The following is a 25,777-nucleotide window of genomic DNA, read 5'->3' on the forward strand; positions in this document are numbered from 1 at the left end:
CTGAGCTACGCCGACTCCCATATAACAAAAAATGTGTAAATCTGACTGGAGGTCTTCGGTTTCAAGAGACTTAAGAAGAGCATCTCTAGACGAATTCCGCTCCTTGCGATTAGTTAGTATGTCCTTTGCGATTTAGATCTTTGGCAGCGCGGAATCGTTGAGGAGCATGTTCTTAGTTTTGGTCAAATTACTTAACGAAATAATCTGTAAGCAGCCAAGTTCTGATCAGAAACGAAGCCCCTAATATAAAGACCGAAGATGTGATAATGCGCTGCTTGTCAGGGTTATTGCACACCTCTGGGGCGGTGACAGATAAGTGTGGAAAAACTGTGGAATTATTATTAGCGAAGAAAAATCTGAGGGGGGGGGGAGAAAGACTCGAGCAAAAATTTTTCCAGGCGGTTTTTCAAAGACATTGATGATAGCAGGCATATCTCTTGAAAATAAAATGAAATAACGAAACAGTAAGACGAGGTTATGTCGCCTCCAAGGTGCGTAACATCACGTGCCCGCCCCCGCGAATACGGTGGGTGTGGCGCTACAAGGGGGTGAGGGAACACGAGCTGCAGGTTACAAATTAAAAACAAAAATCCTGTGTCTATAGCTGCCATAGGAGAAAACTTCTGTTCAAAATATTCCAGAAATGCGTTGCCGAAAAATGAACAGGGATTACGTAGGGGACAAACTCAGAATATGCAATTCTTGTTGAAGAATCGGCAACATCGGTTTTTCTACAACTTGCACAGGCGCAGCGAGTAAGCTCTTTGAGCAGTCTTACCGAGAGTAGCTACAACACAACCACCAATCGATCGCCCGGTAGATGGCAGGCAACTCGCCGCAGCAGATCGCAAGCAGGGTTGCCTGCTTCGCGGCGCGGCTACTGTTAACGCAACCCTTTCCACCTCCACCAATTTTTTTCAGTATGAAGGTAACAGAGTCCGGAGAACGATTGCAATGATGGATTAAAAGTGCGTGACCGCGCGTGCTGCGAGGGAAGGGGCCCAAAAAAGTGCGTGTTTGAATGTGTGTCGGTTTGTTGGAACCCCAACCGTGGTTCTGGTGAGGAAGGATTGCTTTGTGGGGGGGTTGGGGGTTTGTTTGTGTGCTGTGGTGGTGGTGTTGGTGTTGGTGTTGTGTGCTTGGTGGTGGCTGCCTTCAAGTGGCGCTGTCGCCTTCTCAAGCTGGCGGAGGCTCGGGTACCCAGCGCTTGCTGAAGCCTGCCCCTACGAGGCGGGACGTCAGCACTCGCCCCACAACGGCGGCGAGGACATGCCGTGATGGCAAGAGAGGTAACACGAATTCATACTGTCTTCTCACACATCGTGTTTGTATTATCTAAATAAATGAATATAAAACCGCTTGCAGAGTGGGCCACACCTGTCCGATTAATTTGGAACAGTTTCACAGAACATATCAATAATCCGGCACTAGGTTATGAAACTCCCTGTATCTGTTTGAGACGTGGGTGGTGCTCCGCGCGCCTGTGGTCTGACCTCTCATGTTGAGGGAAAGGGTTTGTTCATCCCTGTCCATTAATATCTCTAAGACACCCTTTGTCTGCTATACAAATGAGTACTTACTATTTCTCTTCACTGAATACAGTCTAGTCCTGAAATGAACATGTGATTTACAAAAAGGAAATTTTTTTATAATTTCAAAATATTTCCTTCTTTGTACAATTTTGTCTCCTGGCACATAACACATTGTAGTTCGGTGAAAGTCAACGGATGTTTCGGAGGAACACAACGCCTCCATCTTCAGAGAAGAGGAGTAGGTCGAGCAAGAAACAAAGTCTGATGCCTGCTTCATGCTGTTTTCTTTCTTGGCTTATTCGTTGACACTGAAGATGGAGGCTATATGTTCCTCCGAAACGTCATTTGACTTTCACCGTAAAGCACGGCGTTATATCTCAGAAGACAAAGCTCTGCATAACTATTGTTGTAAAACACTCAAATTCCTCAATTTACTTCTTTAATTTCCCTTCAGACGGAAGTACTACTACTACAACTACTGCTACCACTATCATTTAATTGTGTAACAAAATTAATGGACCGAGGCTTCGTAACTTCAATTTCACGATTTAATATCAAACTGTGTGTCTTTCAGTTAGACACCCCCTACGAAAATATGGAGACTAGGCGATACTTTTAGGATATGTACTATCTGGTGTTCTCTCCTTGGTCTTTGAGACACTATTCCATATTCTTGTACACTTTATCACTTATCAGTAGCTACCCATATTTTCGTGTGTGTGTGCGTGCGACAGAGAGAGCGCGCGTGAGGCTGAATAGGCCTTCCCTGCAGAATTGCATTTCAAAAGTGTAATTTACATCTAGATAGTCAACTTAATAAGAAACCTAACAGATAAAGAGTTGATTCCGTCCTACAGGTTTCGGCCGTTCAAGCATCCTCGAAGATATCAATCAGTCTTAAAATTATTTAAGTTGCACAGCTCGAGGCCTCTCACATCACCAGCTTCAACAAGCATTAAATGTTTCATTTAAAAAATACTGAAATGCAAACACTTACGCAAGTAGCAAATCAGTCAATATATTACTTGCACTTATAGTCACGGGTCATGACTTATTGTATTTAAGTATTTTAGACAAGAACTGTGAAAATGTGCAATACTTTTTAAAATCAGTCATAAACGTAAAAGATAAAGTTGTCCCTGTGCTTAACTGATCACACATCATGAAGACGTATGGGAGAATGAAGGTGTACGTCCACCAGTTCTTGATCTCTGTACTAGATGGAGGTGAGTGGTCAGTTTCACGCCCCTGTCGCTTTACCCCCGGGGAAGGAGTCCCCGGTACCCATTTGATTAGAGACTGAATGGGCCCCAGAGCCGGTCTGGACGCTGGAGAGAAAAGTAAAATAAAATATATATTAAAAAAAAACATTAAAACTTTCAAATTTTGAGGGCACCCCTTAGGATGGTAGAACAACCGAAGCATGTGTGATAGAATAATTAATTTATTGATTAAATTTGCACTTTGTATCGATTGGTTTCATATTAAATTTAATATGTTACATAGGCGAAAATAACAGTGACACCAGTGAAAGTGCCGGCATATGGGATTTGAGGCATTCACTGTTGTAACTTTGTAGAGTACAATCTACTGGGTTGTAATGCTGTATAGTTGAGTATAAGCCCCCGACATTTCGGAGTAATTTATCACCTCCATCTTCATGGTGTATAAGTGATCCAAGCAAGAAACCAATAATGAACAGGCAGCAAGAAGAGCCAGTAATAAAAAGCTGGTTTCTCTCTTGTCTTAGACCCTGAAGATGCAGGCGATAACTTACTCCGAGAATTCGGTGGACTTCTACCAAACTACACGACTTTACAACTCTCCTTGATCGTATTTGTTCATATCTGCCGAGATCCCGGAAGCCTTGCAGAATGAACGCAACATGATCTCGAAGTGAAAGTCGATATATCGCGAACAGAGAGGAACTCATGACGAGTGGCGGTGGATGGGTCCTCCGAAATCCTGTCATACACGATCACGTCCACACATTCCATTTATTCTACACAGAATCTAATACTGAGATACAGTTGTTAGAATTCCCACTATGTTTACGCGGGAGTACCACAGTTCGAATCGTGGCCCAGCGGCCGGCTCTCATGATTGAGATTTATCTCGAATCTTCCCTCTCCCTCCCGACCGGGATTATGTATCAGAAATGGCCATCATCCATACTGTGTTATCTGTTTATTTATTTATGTATTTATGATTTATTTACGAGCTCTCAGTAGCTCAAACTGTAGATAAATTGGAAGGAAGTGGCCGTGACTTACTTTATGTACTATCCAGACAGTTGGCTGGAGAGCCTGAGAGGAACCATGAATAAAGTCAATACATAAGGCCTCAAAGCTGAGATTTTAACCCAGGACCCTGAATAAGAAGTGGCACTAATCACTGGATCACGACATATGTTACCATTCATTAAAACGTAACCTATGCAGTTGATACAGCACTGTTTCTTAAAAGGAAATAATTCAACAAACGATCCAAAACGTGAACGGTCAGAAGCTGCTTTGTGATTGATGTCAAAAAACGCGGCAGCAGCAGCAACAACGTGTATGAGTGACTATAGACGGGGTTTGGATTGGTGACTCGATGTATTGACCGCTTATAAACTCACGACGCGTGACTACACCTTACAGATCACTGCCATACACAAACTAGTGTCCTCAGACTATTACAGTCTCCACTAGCCGTTTCCTGGCAACGGATTTTAACACTGGAACTATAACCATCTCGCTAAATTACACCCTTCAAAATGTCACACATGAAGTATTCTCTTCACCATCTGACTACCAACTGAGCACTCCTGCAACTAACTTGCGGCCGTTGCATAGTAACGGCTCTACGCGCTACAATATATATATACAGCCACACCTTTTTGTCTGGTAGATGGATCCCAAGGTCGGAGTAACCTGCTGCCTCCTTATTCAGGGACTGCATTGAGATGAAGACCTCTAACTTAAATACCCAGACCGTGGTCATGACTGTTGCACATCTCGGGGGGTTGGTAGAAGCTGGAACCAGAATTCCTTTCAGAATGTTCGCTGCCTAGCTACCAAACTGCATGGTGTCATAGTCCAGAACATTTTTATCTCAGGTTTATCCCATTAGTCATTCATTTTCACTTCCAGTCATCTAAGCACCAAACACAGTAACGTTACGCCGCAAAATATTCTGCTCTTACCGATGTTTCGGAGGTGTATACTGCCTCAGTCATCTGGCTTAAAGTGAGTAGGGTGCGCATTCATATATATATATATATATATATATATTGTATAGGTATTGGTTCGCTGTCGCTGTTGTCCAGGGGCTGAGCACCAACCCCCATTAATACCCCTTGGGTCTGCTGGGTCGAAGATATATGCCCTCACTAATTCTACTTACTTCGACCCTGATGATGGAGGTAGCATGTTTCTCCGAAACGTCAGTAATACTGTTTACATCCGAATAGTGCCAACATTAACAATAAGCCGCCGAGGGTCGTCAGTAATGAGTCCATTTCACAATCTAATCAATTGGCAGCAGAACACGGGCCCCATTTAAAAAGTAGGGCGGGCCCCACAGCCGTTATCCAAATGACTGTAGAGATAAAAGTCTCAGCGCTCCGGCTGGTAATCAAATTACGACCATTTGAAGATATCAAGGAACCAACGATATCGTAATAAAAATTTTCATTTTTTAAGAGGGGGGGGGGGGCTTCGCCGAGATTTCAAGTTGTTACTGTCGTTATTCTCGAGACACGACCGCTCTCAGCAAAATGCGCAATCGATTCGGTCGAGTCTACTAAGATAGGATCATAAGGTGTATAACGGTTAGTCAAATAGAGCGTCACCATCCCTCCCTCCCTCTTACAACGCAGCTGCAACCACTGCCCCATTATTTCTTTCCATGACCCTTCTAATGCTCAACCACAGGTCAGGTCTATAACACGGCCTATAATATGAAAAGGACCAAGAACATTTATTACCATGACTACTAGGTGCACCTCCTTAAATAATAAAGCGGAAGCTTTATTATTTAAGGACCCCTTGAGCGTCAGACTACACTGCATCACAGAGAAGTTAAAGAAGTTATCGCTACTGCTCGGCGTACAGAAACCGGAGTCACTGAGGCGCAGACCTAATTCTATGCAACTCCTGAAATACGAGCACGCAACAATAGAAAAGGTATTGCAATAATTTTTTCTATGTGGGCCGCGGCATGCCTGTTGCTAGGCAACGGGTCGCCAAACAAATTCCTGCAGAAACGTAACGTGGAACAACAGAACGTCCATTTCTAAGTAATGGAGCGGTTGATAGACGGTGTTTTCCGTGGGGTCAGCACCGTCTTTGACTTTAAGCAGTGAGATCAGAGAAGTCAGAAGAATGAGAAAGAGAAATGAAGGCGTACAAAGGAGTACAACGGGCTTAGCCTGCGAAAAGAAGAATTTATGTGTGTTTTAGCTACAGAGGAACTGCTATAAATCCGTTGCCAGGATACAACTAGTGAAGACTGAAAATACTTAGCGTGTCCTAGTGATTTGTGAAGTTAGTAGATTAGTGATAGCATTATAATTGACTGTGATTACGAATGATTATGAAAGAATGTATTAATAAATCCAGTCACCCATTCTAGAACCATTATTATTGGTCACGGAGCCATAAACACGTGACAATATCAGACATAGTGAGACGTGTTTACAAGGGCACTGCCAACTTTATCTACATATAATTGGTCTAAGCAGGACATAACAAACACAGCTACAGACTTTGGTGGAAACGTTTCAATAAAACTTACTGTCTTCTGCGGTGTGCAATCGTGCAGTCTGGCGATCGGGCAGTTACTAATTTCTATGATGAAGCTGCTCTACGCAATATCCAAATAGTAGTTCCCGACTCTGTGGTCTAGTGGTCAGAGTTCCTGGCTACAGATCCAGCGGTCCGGGTTCGATTCCCGGGGCTACCACATTTTCTGAGAAGTAGTGGGACTGGAACGGGGAAAATAGCGGCTACGATCAAGAAAACTGAAATTAACGGCTGACCACGCGACACGCTCTATCCGTTAGAGTTGGCACTAACTTCGCCGACAAGCGGCGGTCGCTCAGTCGGCATAGTTCGCTTGCGGACTCAGGCCACGGAGTTCAGTTTAGTACTCGTCATAGTCACGAATGTGACATCCTCAAATCCGACCATTTCAACAAGTTTGTAGATGTTACTTTACGACGCATATGCAAATGGACGGGTTCATTGCGTTATGTAATGCGGACGGAAAAATATATGCGTATATGTGAGAATAATATTAAAACAGATCACAAATAATCGAGATTAGGGTTGTGGACTTAATCTATTTGGCTCCGAACACGAACAGGTCTAGAGCTTTTGTGAATACGTCATGAACCTTTCATTTCCATAAAATTCTGAGCATTTCTTGATTAGCTGAACATCTATTCGCTTCTAAAGGACTCTCCTGCAGGAAATATGTTACTTATGCTTATATCAAGCATATCTTATATCAAAGAACACGTGTACGTTATCAAGTACTCGTGCACCAGTTTAGGATAGTATCCTACTTTTCCTGGAGGAACCACAGAAATCTACCGGTAAACGTGTTAGAATGGCCGGTTACCGGGCTGGAATTCATATGTAATTCTGTCTTCAGTATATGGATCAAAATACTACTAGACCAAACGGTCGGTAAAATTACAAGACAGCTCTGTCAGTGTATTTTCTTTATTGCTAGTGGGGTGGGACTAAGTCCCTTGTACTGCGGCCACTTCTGGCCTATTGTACCAGCCCCAGATGATAGGTGAGGGTAATTGTGGAGCAATTGGTGGAATGAAGATTGGCAGGGGAAACCGAAGTACTCTGAGAAACCCTGCCCCAGCCTCACTTTGTCCACCCCAAATCCCGCCGCCGGGCCGCCGCGGTGGGAAGCCAGCGACTAACCCTTGAGCTATGGCGCGGCCTCAGTCAGTGTAGCTAAGTAGGCTACGGAATGAACCATCGGAAATTTAGGATTCGATTCATGGTACAAGGAGAGATTGTTCTCTACAGCTCTCAAACCGGTTCCCAGGGTCCACTCGATGACGATTGCAGCTCACTTCCGTCTAGTGCCGAATGTTAAGAAAGAGTAGAAATATACCTTCAAGGTAATTAAACGGAGGATAAGTTTTGCGCGGGCGTACATTTTTTTCCCCTTGGCACTACAGCCCCAGTGGGCATAGGCCTACCTCCATGAACTTCTCCATTCACTTCGGTTATTCTAGATCTTACACGTTCGGTAGGACTCCTTGGGCGGGTGATCAGCTCGTCGCAAGGCCTCTACATGTACACGAGCACAGAAAAACGCACACATACAAACTAAACATCAATTCCCTGAGTGGGATTCGAACCCACGATCCCGGTTTCCAAGCGAGCGAAGACAGTACATGCCTTAGACCGCTCGGCTACCGTGACCGGCCGGACCTATATTTACTCTGATATATTCAACAATCAACAATGGCCTCCCGAACATAACCAGAGATTACCGAAGTCTTTTATTCTCGGTAATAATTAAACGAAGCTTCCTCCCACCTGAATTTATGGGGTTTCATGCACGTGAGTACACGATTAATTAAAATATAATTGACCGTGTTGCCGAATTATTTTACTCTCAACAATAATAAGTCAATGTAATAACAATAAAATGTTTCAGTTTTGTCACCATAAGATAGAAATTATTGGGCACTCAAAAGCAAGTCTTGATTGACCTCAGACTGCATTAAAATAAGATTTGTTTTATCCTCTAAATGTAATGCTCTATTGCATTAGACTCCGAAGCACAAATGATCCACATAGTCACGTGTTGGTGATTAGATTCGGGGGTTGGACAGACAATAGGATCTACTGAATTCCCTTTTTTTTTTTTCCTTTGGAGCTACAGCCCAATTTGGGTCTTGGCCTACCTCCATGAAACTTTCCGTTTCACTTCTGCTCACTAGATCTTAGACATTCGGTAGGACTCATTGCGCAGGTGATCAGCTCGTAGCAAGACTTCTACCTGTACTTAAGACAGAAAAACAAGCGCGTGCGCACGCACACACACACACACACACACTGAACATCCATGCCCTGTGTCGGATTCGAACCCACGATCCCGGCTTCAGAGCGAGCTAAGAGAGTGCACGCCTTAGATCACTCTGCTACCGTGATCGGCTCAGAACCCTTATAACTCTTACAAATATATAATAAGTCTCAGAGTCAGAGTCATAGTTACTTTACGACTGTCGGTTTAGCACCGTCTTGGCTTCAAGTCCCTCGAGACTCACGACCAAAATTCTTTTTGCAACTGAACCATTGCGGTCACAATCCTTACGTAACACCCTCTCTGACGAAGGGATAGATTTGTTTCGCATGAACAGGCCTCGGGTTTGTCAAGTGGACATATCGCACTTATGCCACAGGTCTACATGGTCACGGGGAATGACTTTTCTTCCCGGGAAGCGGTAAGTGGGAATTTCGAATGAAGAGCCTCTCACGTGGCTTGAGACGTGTCTCTGAGAGCAGAGCGACATATACGTTATCTGTTCACTGAACACCCTCAGTCTGTGTTCCTCCCTTAATGTCAGAGACCATGTTTCATATCCATACAGAACCACAGGCAATATTATATTCTTGTATATTCTAATTTTCATGTTTTTAGACAGCACACGAGAAAACAAAAGGCTCTGGACTGAATTGTAGTAAGCATTACCCGAATTCAATCTCCTCTTAAATTCCTCCTGAATCAAATTTTGATTTGTCACTGTTGTTCCCAAATATTTGAACCGTGACACATTTTTCAAAGGATTTATTAGCTATCTTCATGTTATGAATTTTCACTCCATTCTTTCCCAAGATAGATCGAGCAACTCGAAAATTTTTCTCCTTTTCTTTCGCAGCTTTTAATACTCATTGAGAAATAAGTAATTGGATTAAACTTAATATCAGCGGCCTCCGTAGTCTAGGGGTAACGTTCCCACCTCATGACTCAAGATACGTGGGTTCAAACCCGGCGGAGGTCGTGGAATTTTTAAGGGCGGAAAAATTCAGGGAACAAGTCCTCCGGGAGGGACTTTAAGCCGTGGGTCCCGTGTCGTAGATTTATGGCATGTAAAAGATCCTCATGTCTCTAGGAGACCTCTGAGCAAAATTAGGCAAAAATTTTCCCGCCCAAGTAAGTTTCCAATGCCTTTGGTGGATGGGGGAAGTATCGGGTATCGAGGGCCGACCTCGTTGGCTGAACGGGGCTGACAGCACGCACCAATACCGGTAGGGTATGGCGACTGGTAGAATATCAAAGGGGGGCGTACAATAGACTATTAGTCGCAGTGCATAGGGAAACCCACCCCTTCCAATAATAATAAACAATAAATAAACTTAATATCAATCATTTGAGCCGTTCTCGAATCCTGACTTCTTTATTGTTCATGTTCTTCTGAGGTTTATTTCAAGATTCCGTCACTGTGTCAGTGTGTGTAATGTCGAATGGTATTCTGGTCGATGAATGGTACATTGGAAAGGATCTGAAAGGAATAAGTCGTGGTTTAATCGAGGTACTATCCTGAAATCTGGCTAGAGGGACAGAGGAAACACACGAAAAAAAAAAACAGCCAGGACAGCCCGTGTCTCGATCAGGATTCGAACCGAGTACCTCCCAGATGCATGATGAGAGCTTTTCTCTTTAGGTCAGTCTTCAGCTGGGGGTAGCTCAGGACATGCAGTGGCTAGGCCATGGACTGGATGAACAAGGATTTGTTTCCGGAAGGAGAACACGCCTTTTTTCCCCCACAATATTTATACCGGATCTGGTTTCATCAGGTCTAATACGCAATAAGTGCCACCGACTGTTCACCCGGGGATAAAGCAGCCGGGACGTGAATCTGACTACACATCTCCAACTGTTGCCGTGGTAAATAATGCGTGGATCTATGCACCTATCCCCCCACAAAATTTCACGACGTAGTCTTAATAAAGAACAAGGATAACTTTACATTTTGCCATTACTTACTAAATTAAATTTGCCTTAGATGTGACACCGTGCAGTCTGTTAGAAGGTTACCGGCGGTTTGTATGAACTTACTGCCTCTGTCTTCAGGGTCGAAGAGTAAGGCAAACAATAAAGTAACAATCACTTTACCTGACCCTAATGATTGAGAAAGTACGGTCCTCCGAAACGTCGGCAAACGTACAGCAAAGTACAAGACGCCATATTCCAGTATATGGTAGGTCTAACCTTCATAATCGTTCCCGTAATAATCTCAGAACTGTCAATTAAAGGAAACGTTAATATGAGATCGCGAAATTCGCGTAAAGTTGCGATCCAGCGTGCCCTCGTAGCAAGCAGAGGGCAACAACAGACCGGTCCACTCACTGGGAGCAGTCGGATGGTGTCTTTCCTCCCCTCCATATTGCGCACAGCCCGCGGCCTCGCCCGAGTAGGGGAGGGGGACAAGGCCGCCGGAAATCAGGTCACACGGACTTGCCGGCCACCCCTTCCCATGTGTGCGCTGTTCCGCCAGTCGGGGCTGCCGATTCCACAGATATTGTGGGGAAGCATGGGATCCTGGCTCCACGACCCAAATTTATAGTCAACTAAAGAAACCTCTTCCTGGCTACAGACTGGGCGACAAGACGGGTCGGAGTTCTAGTCCCGGTAGGGTCAAAAATGGTCCCCCTATCGTCTAGCCCGGCTCTGGGGCCTACCCATCCTCCTTTTCAAAGGGTACCGGGGTAAAGCGGTCAGGGCATGAAGCTGACCACTCACCTTCAACTAGTGCTGAAGTCAACATAACGTGGATCTGTACATCCACACCCCCATACGTCTTCATGGAGTGGTGCTCAATTAGTTACGCACAGGGACAACTTTACATAACGAAGTGACTCGAAGGGTGACTCATTAAGAGGGTAATAATTCCCAGTCCCTCAGCTGCTCAAGAAATTCCAACTACACGCAGAACCCAAGGGTTTACTGCTGTGTTCACAAGAGCCCGCCACTGACAGCCCTCCTTAGCTAGGCCGTCATGGCCACTGTTCTGGGATGTGTCGGCATGTATTCTGGTAGGACTTTGCTGCTGATTCGTACGTACTTATGCTTCCATTGTCAGTCAGACTCTTCTTCGTACTGACTATTATTGCTTTGCTGACTTCTACACTGATGATGTTCCTCCGAAACATCGATAAACTTCTTTCAGACTACACGACATCAAGTCCTAGGAGACCGTAGTCTTCAGGTTAACCCATTTCGCGTCATCTTGCAATACAGACTGTCCCAGAATAACGCGCTATCGGCAGAAAACTACAGCAGAAAGCAGTGGTAAGGGTAAAGTTGTACCTGTGCTTGACTAATTAAGCACTACATCATTAAGGCGTATGGGGGAGTGGATGTATAGATCCATATTTTCTTGACCTCGGAACTAGCTGGAGGTGAGTGATCTGGTTCACGCCCCGGCCGCTTTACCCTCGGGAAAGAGCCCTCGATACCTTTGGATAGGAAGTTCGGTGGGCTCCAGAGCCGATCTGGACGATGTGAAGAAGAGAAAATTATTGACCCTACCGGGACTCGAACTCCGACCCCTCGGTCGTCCAGCTCGTAGCCAGTCTCTGTACCGACTGCAACAGCCGGCTGCCGAGCAAGCAGAGGTGGCAGCAGAAAGGTGCAGTGAGCTGTTCGCCCTGGGTACGTTAGAAACGCCCATCAGTTGTGCCCAGACAAGATGTACGACGCCGAAAGAAATAAGTGCTATGTGGTGACATTATTCTGGGACAAATTCATTTCTTTAGCACTTCAGAATTTAGTGGCTACTATATGTACCACTTCCGCTAAGATTTAACAGGCTGTGCATTTCGCCAGGACAGTGTATTTATGTGCTTTGTATGGTTCTCACAATAAACAGCTGTTATTTCCCTAAACAGTATTAACCGGTTGCTTTGTGGTCAAGACGCAGCCCATTGCTGTCACTGGGAAATAATTTTGAAATACTGCTCAATTGAAATTTATGCTTCAAGGGCATACGATTCATTTAATATTATCCTTCCGTCTATATCTTAGTCTCCCCCTTTTCTCGTTTCTTACATTCTATCAAACACTCTAAAGGTCGGAAAATAAGAATAGCATTGTGTGCGTTCATTTTGTCGCCATTTGTTGGCGAATGCCTTGTAATAGACTTATGCATTTCCCATTTCATTATTTCATATTAAAAAATAAAAAAATAAATAACATATATTTGCAGTTAATCGAATACGTATTATCATCAGGGCCCGGATTTTGATGACCTGAAAATATTTAAAAAATGACCTATAAAATGACCGAAAAAATCCAGAAAAATGACCTAAAGGAGAAAAGAAAGAACATTTCGCTTGCATGTTATTCACATTTCAGAAAATATATGAAGAAAAATTCCCTAAAATAACCAAAAATGACAATAAATACCCTTAAAAGTCCAAAAATTTATCACAAAAATTACCCCCAAATTAAAAAAATGACTTTAAACCTAAAAATTTCAAAAAATGACAAAAAAATACCTATAAAATTTACATATCTGTAACCAGCAGCTCATATCCGAGGTTTATATATTTAAGAGCGTCGCATAGGATACAAGGAAAAGAAAATGACATGTCATCAAAATCCGGGCCCTGATTATCATATATAATTTCAAAAAGGGACCCTAATGCCAGTCTCATATCCCAAGTTCGTGCGTCCGCCATGTTATCATCAATTGTAAGAAATTAAAAATTACTAGCTTGGCGTGACAGCAAGGTGAGTGTCCTCCAGTGAGTATGCTCTTCACACCGAGTTTCACGGCAATCAGTCTGTTATTGTCTACACTACTGATGTTATTAATTGTGCCAATAGTTCGACTGAGACAAACAGGCAGGTCTGTAATGCGGTGTCGGAAAAGAAAAACGGTCCCTTCGAAACCATAAAATTAGTCTTGCTGTATATCCCTCTGAAGCCAGAGAGAGAGAGACAGAGAGAGATAAAAAAGAACAGTAGAAGAGTAGGTGAGAAGAAAGACCGCCTCTGTGGTCTAGTGGTCAGCGTGGCTAGTGGCTACAGATCCAGAGGTCCGGGTTTGATTCCCGGCGCTACCAGATTTTTTCTGAGAAGTAGTGGGATGGAATGGGGTGCACTCAGCCCCGTGATGATAATTGAGGAACTATTTCAAGGAAATAGCGGCTCCGGTCTAGAAAACCGAGATTAACGGCCGTTGGGATTCGTTGCGCTGACCACGCGACACCCTCTATCCGCAAAATTTGGTACTAAACTTCGCCGACAAGCGGCGGTCGCTCGGTCGGTATAGTTCGCTTGCGGACTAAAATCACAGAGTCACGGAGTAGGTGAGAAGAAAAAGTTGTGGTAGATATGAGAGACAATTTATTTTGTGAGGGAGAAAGAGCATAATTTTGTTAGAAGTTCATCCTTCGGATAAGGGCAGTGTAGATTTGAAGGCGTTAAAACTATTAGTATTAGTGACGTCAGAGAGAAGTTGCGGAATTTGTTTTTTTGAATTAGTGTCAAATTGAATCATTTTGAAAGGTAATTTGTTTGCCTTTAAAACAAAGGGGATTAATCTGGATACACTTAAATCGGGAGGGCTGAACGAAAACCATGCAGTAGCAAGTTGTAACTTGGGAACCATCTCAGGATTTGCAGAAGAGCAGAGGAAAACCAAGGAAACCCACTTCGCAATTTTCGATCCAAAGATCTTCCATGCTCTTGCTGACCTCTAGCCAAAAGTCTCACATATAAAATCAATATGTGAGTTGCCTGACTAACTGCTAAATTGTTGCTGGCCCTCGCCAGTATTTTTATTCTTGATTCCGAGTCCCATGGGACTTACGACCATATTTCATTGTCTGACGGCCCTGGGAGCCTTCACACTTCTTCGTATAATGATATTAAATTGCAGCATCCCGTTGCAATGTGTAGATGTGATCTTGCAGTCCACTTCTTGCTATGTACGACGTCAGTTAATATTCTCTCGTCTTCTCTGTATTGTCACTGCATGTTACGGCATAACCGGCCATCATCAGGTGTACAGGTTGTTGTGATGAAGGGCTCTGCTGCTCACTGTAACTGACGTTGCGCATAGGCGGTAAAAAGTGGACTGCTAAGTAAGATCTTAGAGTCAGAGTCAGAGTCACTTTACGACTGGCGGTTAACCGTCAGTCACTTCGTCTTGGTAACAAACACTCTGAGACTCACGACAAACATTTTTTTTTCAATTGAATGCTTTCTTTCATAGACCTTATGTAACACTCTCTCTGACGAGAGGATGGGTCTGTCGTTTACAATTGCTGCTGGTCCTCGCCAGCCAATTCATTCTCAGGTCCGAACCGCGTGGGGCTCGTGACCATATTCTATTGTCACAAATTCGAAACTCCTCCAACCTGGAGGACTATGTCTCTGTATTTATGTCCCCCAGGTACAGGGTGGCCCAGTTATAACCCCAGGCACTGAATTTCCTTTTCGTCACATCCTACGACACGCATTGATACGGTGGAGGTATTTTAACCCGCCTCCACAAGAGAAAAATTAAGATCTGCTTCGTCTAAGTCATTATACGATTGAGATCGTGCCGCACAGAAAACACACCGCGTCTTCATCGCAGACAAATCGCTGTTTATTTTGAGTATCAACGGGAAGTTAAATAAATTCTGTGGACAAACATCTGAGTTCTTTAGCGTTAAAATAGTAAGCACTGTGTTTCAACGAGTTAGACCGCCTTAACTACGTCACGTATTGCATCCGCGTGAAATAGGCCAGAGGAGCACGTAAAGTGCAACTCTCAACAGATCCGTAGCTTGCTCGGTAGTGTTTCCTTGAAACTTGCAGGAGCGGACAATTATAACTTTGAGCACACCCCTCCCCAAATATAGTTGAAACTACACGCCTCTCGCACACTGCAATATCCGTACTGAGAAGAGACATTGGACACAACCCTATAGTAAAAGTGTTACACTTCGCCACTTTGTAACTATACAGCGCACTAATGTAACAGCCATTGAGAATTCGGCAGGTCACAACAGTTGTTTCAGAAGCTTTCGTAACTTAACTTCCCCTACTAGCTTCCGAATTCCTTTCTAGTCCAACATGCTATGAATGATAAGTCGAAGCCGATGTTTAGCGCCATCTCCCACGAATAACACACACAAATCGGAAACCGTCTTCTTTATATAGCAGTTTATACGACATTTCACATATCAGCACTGACAGATGAGACATGACACCAACAAACAAAATAACTCAAAGGAAGAGACTTCTTCTTGTGAAGCTAAGTCACTCAGCTACACAAGAATTCAACAATCGAATTAAAAGATTCATTACCGTGTTCACAAGAGCACTCTATTGTTCCCTATTCCCAGACAAATGAATCCAGTCCACATCATCCCATCCTGTTTCTCTAAGATATATTTTAATATTATCCTCCCACTTACGTCCTAGTTGTCTCTTTCTTCTGGTTATCCCATCAAAACCTTATACGCACTCATCTTNTGGGACTCCGAAGCAAGAATCGCTGTGCTGGCTAGGGTCAGCAGCAATTTAGCGGTCAGTCAGCCAGTCAGTCAGTCAGTCACTAAAATGTTTAAGAAGTCCGTTACTGAAGGAGAATCGTGTTTCATACTTCCATTATGTGACAAGACCATAATCTGAAATTCGAAAATGACTGCTCTTGCAAGGTCGCTATACAGACAGTAGTAGAACGCGCAGAAACACAGTTGCCGCTACATTACCTGTAATTATGTTACCAGCATCACACCAAAGAGTGTGGGCAGTGTGACTGAAAACCTGAAGTCAGTTGAGATGAGGCGAGAATTGAATAAAATCTGAGGTTTTCACGGCAGTGTGGATTCACTTCGTGGTATTCTGAGTTATACAGCCACGTAATCTGGTAGGCGGGTATAAACGTTTCGGAAAATATACTGCATTCTTCTTCAGGATAAACGTGTCTGAGAACTGCTTTCTACAGCGAGAGTACCTACCAGACAACACGGGGTGTACTGCACAAGGTCATGAACTAAAGGCACCGCGGCAGAGACTTCTGGAACTCGCTGTACCATTTGAGGAGGGAAACTTGTGTAGAGGCTATAGCCGAACATCTAACTTGCAGATTCACAGTACTTGATTTGTTTCAGGAGGCGCGGGGGAAGAGGCCCTTCAAGATATGGGACAGCTGGCGTAACGTGCGGAAAGGTTTAGTTGTCAGCAGCTTCGAGGAGCTCGTGGTCAGAGGTAAGTAACAACCAAGGAAAGAAATTTGGTTTAGTGACCAGAAACTTCGAGGAACTCGTGGATAGAGGTAACTAACAACCAAGCAAAGAAATTTGGTTTAGTGACCAGAAACTTCGAGGAACTCGTGGATAGAGGTAGGTAACAACCAAAGAAAGAAATTTAGTTTAGTAGCCCGAAACTCGTGGATAGAGGCAAGTAACAACCAAGCAAAGAAATTTGGTTTAGTGACCAGAAACTTCGAGGAGCTCGTGGTCAGAGGTAAGTAACAACCAAAGAAAGAAATTTAGTTTAGTAGCCCGAAACTTCGAGAAATTCTTTGTCGAAGGTAACAACCATGAAAAAAAAAACGTTTAGTTTGGAGAAGAACAGTAAGAAAATAGAGGAGGGAAATTAAGGGGGAATGAAGAGGAGAAACAAAGGGGAGAAATACAGAGAAGGATGCGATTATGAACTAGGAGGAAGACATGGAGAAGGTGATTAATTAGAAGGAGGAGGTAGAAGAACTTGGTCTCAAAGGCCAAATCCAGATGACTCCAGTCAATGGCCTCATTTCATTGCTTTATTTTCCATTTCACTATCCACATACGCCTAGGTATCCCAAGTGGCCTCTTCCTTCCAGGTCTCCGTCCAACATCCTGAAAGCATTTCGCATTCAAAATGTAACTGAAATCTGTTAAGTGTTTGGTTCTGGATTTCGAGAGTCGAAATTGGGTCGCTGCTGCTACTGCATGTGTCCGAGCACGGGCGGATCGATAGATAAAGAGCAGTCGATTCTCGAGCGGGTTTGTATCAAGGGTGGGGCGTTGCGGGAAATTATGAACAGAGTATTACAGCAATGCAAGCACTGAAATCCTGACATTTTGCAGCAAGTAGCTGAAATATACGAAATGCTCTTCCAAAACAATAGATATTATCTCTCAAACACACTGTTTGCTATACATATCATTTACTTCAACAGTATGTTGTGTTATGTCAGTCTCAACATTAGCGTACGTAACGTTTTCCCTTATGGTTCTCACAATAAACAGCGGTTATTCATCTGAACAGCATTAACCGGTTCGTCTTTATAATGGAGATACAGCATATTTTCTGTGAGGTACGAACTGGATTATTAAATATCCCATATATAAATTTAAACATTAGGGAACTCTGTCTTCAACCGAATGCTGAGATGGTTTCCACGTTCCACTGCATGCTACTCATGCAGCCCTTCCGAATTAAGCTCATCAAGATTAAACCCCTGTGTTGCAAGCAAACATATTGCACTTTTACTTCATTGAATTCGCTATATTTTAGAACATTGCAATCCCGCGGCCTCTGTCACAAGCCAATAACTTTCCCAGCATCATTATTTTCATAATAGCCTTACCAAAAGGGCAAGAGGACGAAGTTTCGGAACAGGATTCATTTCCCTCTTAATGAAGGGTCTCTTAATTGTCCGACGACTTTACCTTTTCATCTACTCTACCACTATTACTTCTTACGTCTCTCTTCCCTATGCTGGAAAGGCATATTTATATGAATTTACAGGGACTGTGGCTTAAATAAGAAATAAGGGCTTGTTTCCATTAACTTCAGAGGACAGAGTCAGCCCCTCTAAACAGCCGACAGTTATGGCGCCTGACAGTAGACTGCACCCTAACCCGGTTGAATATGGACCACACCCGCTCACCCAGCAGGGCGTCACTCTTTCTTTGAGGGTTGTCGAAAATGCCGCGGTCTAATTATAGTAATATATAACTTCACGATAGAAGTCCACATTAAACTACAGACACACATTTTAATAGAAAAGTCATTAAGAACTGTAATTTTAAACTGCTAAATCACATTTACGTCATTCTTATAAATTGTGAGGGAAGCTCAAAAATGTGTATTCATATAAGGGAAACATGACATAAAAAGAGTTTGGAAACCATTACTTTAAAAAAGTAAAGTTTATATAACATTATCATTTAAGGAACTGAAATTTAGAAAACTATATATATCCCTGGCAAGGCTCGAATCCCAGCACGTGTTTACGAATTTTCTATTTCTTTTCTTGTTGTTAGCCTACTTTCCTTATTTCGAAATAAGAAAGTAAACCTGAATTAGTCTTTATGAACCTTTATCTGCACATCATGACACCTGAGCCCATCTCTACGGCGTATTTCATAAATCCCTCCCATAAGTCTGTGCGTGTATCCCTCCTATCGATGTTAGGCGAAGACTCGGTAAATTGTATCCCTCTTTTCGTTGCTAGGCAACGGTTCAGTAAGTATGTTCCCGCGGCGAAGAATACACGCAACAATAGAAGAATTGCCGGAGGCGTTTCTATACTGACTAAAGGCCAAGAAATTCCTAACATTTTACATAACCCGAAGGTTCATACGGGTGTCCAAAAGAATCCAGCATTAGCCCCCATGTCCTCAGCCAGATGAATCCAGTCCACATTCTGCTATCCTATTTTCGTAAGATCTATTTTCAAACGGGTTCCTCAGCGATAACACTCTTGAATTATGAAGAAAGCAGTCTTCTGGGATTTGGCACCGTGTATATGTGGTGTTAACCGACGTTTCGGAGNGAATTATGTTAGGGAAGTATGCCACGCGAATCTCGGCTAGGACACAGAACAACCTAACTGAGATATTCGTCGATCCAGCGGGACAAATCCTGGGATAGTAACTAGATTAGATATCGACAATTGCCTTCCGGAAATTCTCCAATTCATCCCACACCGATCTGGTCTGGTCTAGTCACTTGTTGCTAGCCCTCGCCAGTACAGTCATTCTTGGCTTCGAGCCCCGCGGGAACCATGCTCGTATTTCCTGTGTCATGATTCTGACTGGGTCGTGAGATTGCCACCAACCGTCTTACCACTCGACGTTATATAGTCTAGTCTGCAATGTCGCAAAACAACCCACGAAAGGGATAAGTTTTAATATTACCCTCCATCTATATTAAGTGCAACAAGTGACTTCCAGACATGGAGGACAGCTGCGAATAAATTGAGTAACCACTAGTGGACTGCCAACAAGAAGTGGTCCTCCAGCCCGGTAGTTGGAGAAGGAGTTAAAAATTACTCGCAATAAAAACAAGACCTATGGATAACTGATCATCTACTTTCTTTTCAATACAAGCTGAATAGTTTGGATGACAATTTGAGAGGCTGTAGTGTTGGTACTACTGATGAGAGGGAATCATTAAGTATGCCGTTGAGATGACCTCAGATGGCATGATCTACATATCAAGTTTCACTGTGATTAGTTCACGCATGTAACATTACGGTTATTGCCCGAAGAGTCTGAGAGAGGGTAATGTTGGTATTAGTGATAGGAATTTATGAACTAGGCCGTTCAGACAGCTTCACGTGACATGATGCCATGGTTCATGAAGATTGGTACAGGCGTTCAAGCACTATCAAAGCTTTTTTTTTCCTTGGCACTACAGCCCCAGTGGGCCTAGGCCTACTTCCATGAACTTCTCCGTTCACTTCGGTTTTTCTAGATCTTACACGTTCGGTAGGACTCCTTGGGCGGGTGATCAGCTCGTCGCAAGGCCTCTACCTGTACACAAACACAGAAAAGAGCACACACACAAACTAAACATCCATGCGCTGAGTGGGATTCGAACCCACGATCCCGGTTTCCAAGCGAGCGAGGACAGTACATGCCTTAGACCGCTCGGCTACCGTGACCGGCCTATCAAAGCTTAGCCTCAGAAATTTGAGAGGATGCAATGTTGGTATTATTGTTGGTAGGAATTTACGAAGTACGCATTTAAGACAGGCTTAGGTGCCATGATATACATATCAAAGTGATCTTATGTTGAAAAAAAGAAAATTAGGCTTATGCGATCTCCTTGCCTCCTGTGTGTCTGTGTATCCCACCTGCTAATTTCTGAATGCCTGAACCAATCTTCATTAAGTCTGATATGTAATTCACGGTACCTGCGTCCAACTTAACTGCGTAATTTATAAGACTGTATGCCTGTATGTGTACCCCTCCTATCGTTCCTAGGCAACAACTCGGTAAGGACGTTCAGGCGTCAATAAAGAATTTTTGGAGAAGTCGTTTTCTTTGTTGTTCGTGTCGTATCAAAGGAAAGTAAGTGATCGGTTCTTCACAGAAGGGAGATAGACAAGAAACAGAAGAGCGAGGAAAGAAACGTTACACATGTCATGCAGCCTGGACAAGTGGGGATAGTGACGAGTGTTGTGTCTGTGTTATGACGTAGGCAAGGAGAAGCTGGGAGTGGTAGCCGGCGAGCCTGTGCGTCTCGTGTTAGAGTCGGACGGAACCCAGGTAGAAGACGGGGAGTATTTTCGCACCCTGCCCAACAACACGATCCTCTTACTGCTCCGTCAGGGTGAACGCTGGTACCCCAGCGGCGTCGACGTCATCAGAGCCGGTAAGCGTCTCTCTTTAACTACTTGCCTACATTTGTACGTCTCATATCTGTACTGTATTACGCCATCAGAATACAGCAAGTACATAATGCATCAGTCTTAGTAGTATTTATTTGTTTATTTAACGACGCCGTTAGTAATTTATATTACATATGATCAAATGTTTGGATGAGAGCCAATAATGAATTGGAAATGATGAGGAATCAAGCGGAAGAAGTCTAATTCAAGGTTCAATCCCGGCGTTTGCCTGTGGAGATTGAGGAAACTACGAAATCCTCTTTTAGAATCGTCAATGTTCCGGAACAGGTCTGAATCTGTCACCTCTTGTTCCACCTTTCTCCGTATGTAAGGTTTGAGGTTCTCATTGTGGAGAAAATTATGCTTACCATCTTCTGCAATGTGACGCTGTGTACTCTGGAAGGTACGAACCAATGTTTCCGAGCAATCTGCTACCCTAGTCTTCAGGAAATGAAAATTTGCGCAAGAAAATCTTTAATAGTCAAATTAAATAGTAGAATACACCCTTTAAATATATCCAAGACCCCGAAAATTTTGGACAACCGTCATGTATCTGGTGCATTCTGATGGCTAAATACACCGATGGAATTTATTCTGTTCTCTGATGAATTCATGGAACCTGAATTCGCAGAAGTAAAGAACGGAAACAAGCGGTATGTACTGGAATTCTGACGTTCAAGACTTTACCTTCTATCTACTTGTCTTTCGGTCTGGATATCGTGTAAAACTATACAATAATAAGACGCCTATTTTAATATCTTGATGCAATAGGCGTAGTGTGAACTAGCCACATTTATGAACAACTCTGTCTATTTGACAAGAAACGATTGAGATAACTGGGCACTTAACTTTTCTTCTTAGCAAATTTGCATTTAAAAAAAATTCCTGTTCAGTGCACAACCAGTAACGGTTGTATCTTAAAGGAAGGGTAAGATTTGTTTTTAAGATTTAGAATAATAAACTAGCCAGCATGGAAACTTTTTTCAGACATTAAGAGGAAGTATTAGCCCTATGTTCCTAATGTTAGAGAGATGTACATGCACTTCTCCAAGGAGACGAAAGTTCTAAAATTTGACATAATATAGTTGAGGGTTGTACATATCTGGTGAATATTTTACAGTGAATTACTTAGAATATATTTTAAAAAATTCTTCAACATGTGTACCAAAATCCACAAAGAGCGTATAGTTGATTATAAATTCAATATTTATACCTAACATGATAATATAACACATCTGAGCAATAAAAGCAGCTTCATACTTTGGACAATCAACTGACGCATGAAATCTAGACAGCAAAAAAAGTATGCAAACCGTTACTTTACCGGAAAGGTATGCCAAATCAGCTGTAAGGATATTTGAAAGATCATTAAGGTCACTTGTAGATCATTGCCCCGCTGTAAGCGAGAGATTCGGGTGCACTTCTTACCCGTTCAAATTGTAGATCGTTAGAATAGTGAGGCAAGCAATGTCCTCGATCAGTTGTCGAAAAGGCAAGTAGCGAGTCCTGTTTTCTGTTGCTTGCGGGGCTGCAGCTATCTCCGCAATTCCCAAGATCGTGTGCGAGACGATCCACGCTCTTGAGTTGCACGATGAAACCCCTTCCTGGAAAATCATGGACAACAAGGGCCGCGTCACCGTGGTGCTCCACTGGGACCAGCGACAGCAGCAGCAGAAAGTGGTCACGTCAGCGGCGGCAGAGGGAGCCGCAGCTGCCGCGGCAGCCAAATACTCGCCGAGCAAAAAGCAGGAGTCGGTGCGGCCCTCGTTGGTGATCCAGACTAGCCTCGAGAAGCTGTCCGGGATCCACGGTCCGGGCCCCGCGGCGGCGGCGGCAAGTAAAAAAGAGACGCTCATCAACGACGTTTATACACCTGCACCGACGGCTCGTTATAACTCCAGTCCTCAAATCACTGTGATAAACCACGATGACGTCATCAGCGGTAAAATGGCGAATCTTCTTGCAGCAGCGACAAGTTCCTACGGTGGAGGCGGTCCTCAGGTTCCGCCACATCACCACGCGCCTCACCGGCTCACCAAGCAGGGCACGAGCTCCTTCGAGAGCACCACGATCCACATCCATACGCCGGAATGCGCCAACCACGTTCACCACCCGCTCAGCACCAGTCCCAGCGGGGCTGCAGGCATTAACGGCACGGATGCCAACAACATGGTGGAGTGCGACTTCCACTGCTGTGCCCTGCATGAGGAGGGCCGTAAGATCGCTGTGCACAAGTCGGTAGCCACGTCTCCGATCCAAGACGCCCAGCAACAGACGTCACCTCAGCCGTCGTCGCTGTCAGACGGCACGCGACGCGCCGCACTGGGCAAGGCCGCCCAGCACGTCCGCTTCTTGGACGTAGAAGGGATCCGCCTGCAGCAGCAGCAACAGGCAGAGAGTTCCGAGTCGGAGACAGAGAACACCATCATGGAAGACGAGGCGAGCACATCCGAGAAGTTCCTCCTGCTCATAGACCAGCTGTCCGTCGACCAGAAGAGGCACCTCACGATCAAGGACATCGGAATCATCCTGGAGCGCCTTAGTTCGAAGATCGTGGATGTCGAGAGGCTGGACCGGGAAAGTGAAAGCGACGACTGCTACAACTGGACGATTAAGGCCACCATCAGGGGAGACGTCCTGCGGGAGCTGGGCGTCATCTACAATGGCAACTACTATGCCATCTCGGAACATCCCGGCTATAAGGAAGAGTCCGAAGAGAACAGAGAAGATGGCGATGAAGAGGAAGAAGAAGAGGAAGACGATAGGCTTTAAAAAAGAGAGAAGGTTAGGATGAAATCAGAAAAAAATAAATTTAGAACACATTTAAATAATTAAAAGTGTTTATTTTAGAAGAGGTACAGAGAAAATTGTTTTGAAGCAGTATGTTGCGGACAAAATTATTATGAAAGCAATCGACAATGAAAAATGAGCTACAAAATGGATGGAGCGAATGAGATTGGATACGGCACCGAAGACGTGTAATTAGGAGAAGAAAGTTTACTTGTGGAGTAATTAGCAGATTCAAATGACATTAAGAGACTGTTATAGCAATTGACTATCAACAATTACAGGAAATGTAATTTCCTTTACAAAAAAACTTTACAAATAAGAACAGACTCCCATTTTTTATTTTGTTTCCATAAAATATACAAAATGGCGTCAATCGTAACGTCGATGGTGCTGCTCCCAAGTACTTTTTTTACTTACTAAACAGAGCAATAGCTTGACCTAGAACCCACGACATTAGCTCCCGAACCCCTTCTTTCCCTTGACAATCTGATGCCAACAAACAATTCTTCTGTTTTCAATCCACTGTTGAACATAGAATCGGGCGACCGAAGGTTCTATAGTAAAACAACAATCAATAACATTAATAACTAATTATAATTATTACTAACCCTTGATAGATTTGAGTCAACGGCACAAAATGTGAACATGGACTTTTGGATGTGTGAAAAATACATAAAAAAAAAAACAAACAAACAAACAAACATAGTGGCACATATCTGATGTGAAAGCGTGTTTACATCGTTTAAATGTGCATCTTTTTTTTAGTGAAAATATTTCAAGTGAAATGCAAAAAAAACTAATGAATTCATGCCTGCAAAAGACAAAGAGCCAAACACTGCGAAAACATTTAAAATAGAGTATTAATTCATTTGTTTATTAATTCCGAAACAAATTTGTACAAACGTTAACGTATTGTCATTGTCATTGTGAGGTTATGTGTCTCGTTTTATTCCATCCCACTCCACGTTTCCCCTGAGACCAGAGCCGATGCGGGGAAATTATAAACTTGCTTTACAAACTAAACTAATTTAAGCTCGTGTTTAATGGAGACAGGAATATGAAATATTTGTCAGATGACAGAAGTGTACTATATTAGTAACATGGAAGGTATCCTTGCCACAGTCCAGTTCTGTCCACATTCTGCATGCGACCAGGTTCGTACAATGGCCTGAAGACGGCATCGCGTACTTCACCAAGTGGAACACAGGGTTTGAAACTTCCGTGCCGACAGAATGTGATGCAGTCGTCGCGCGCAGTGTCACTACTGAATGAATTTCGAAGGTATCGGAGACTCTCTCTGTCTCCTTCATCAGGGATTGGTGCGACTTGAGTCGCAACTGTGCACTATTAAGAGTACAGAACGTCCCACTACGTATTAGCCACACTCGGGATGTATTACGCAAGCCATTTGAAACAAGAATGTCCGTAAACAATAGTTCAACTTATCACCGTCATCAAGTTAAACGCTGATGTAGTGTAGCCATGTTAGCGTCATTTGAATTAATTAATTTTAGCGTGACTGCTGTATTCGACTGTTTTTTTTGTTTTTGTTTTTTTTTTTTTTTTGCTGTGGAAAAGTGTTAGCAAAATACTTTTAACACTTAAACATGAGGAGTATGGTCTAGCGGCCAGAGTTCCTAGCTACAGATCCAGAGGTCCCGGATTCGATTTCCGGCGCTACCAGATTTTCTGAGAAGTAGTGGGTCTGGAACGGGGTCCACTCAACCTCGTGAGGATAATTGAGGAGCTATTTCAAGGAAATAGCGGCTCCGGTCTAGAAAACAAAAATTAACGGCCGTGGGGATTCGTTCCGCTGACC

At 43.5% G+C, this 25,777-nt stretch overlaps 1 protein-coding gene across 1 annotated transcript; it reads left to right on the top strand.

Annotated features, from left to right (window-relative positions):
• Positions 1-846: 846 nt before the first annotated feature.
• On the top strand, positions 847-25,493 carry LOC111863025. Its single transcript, XM_023848963.2, has 4 exons — positions 847-1,289; positions 16,670-16,766; positions 20,979-21,152; positions 22,703-25,493. Exons 1-4 carry the CDS (start codon positions 1,278-1,280, stop codon positions 23,938-23,940), a joined length of 1,521 nt encoding a protein of 506 aa, XP_023704731.1. The 5' UTR covers positions 847-1,277; the 3' UTR covers positions 23,941-25,493.
• Positions 25,494-25,777: the final 284 nt, after the last annotated feature.

The sequence above is a fragment of the Cryptotermes secundus genome, unplaced genomic scaffold (assembly GCF_002891405.2).
Source record: "Cryptotermes secundus unplaced genomic scaffold, Csec_1.0 scaffold1016, whole genome shotgun sequence".
Classification (NCBI taxonomy): domain Eukaryota; kingdom Metazoa; phylum Arthropoda; class Insecta; order Blattodea; family Kalotermitidae; genus Cryptotermes; species Cryptotermes secundus.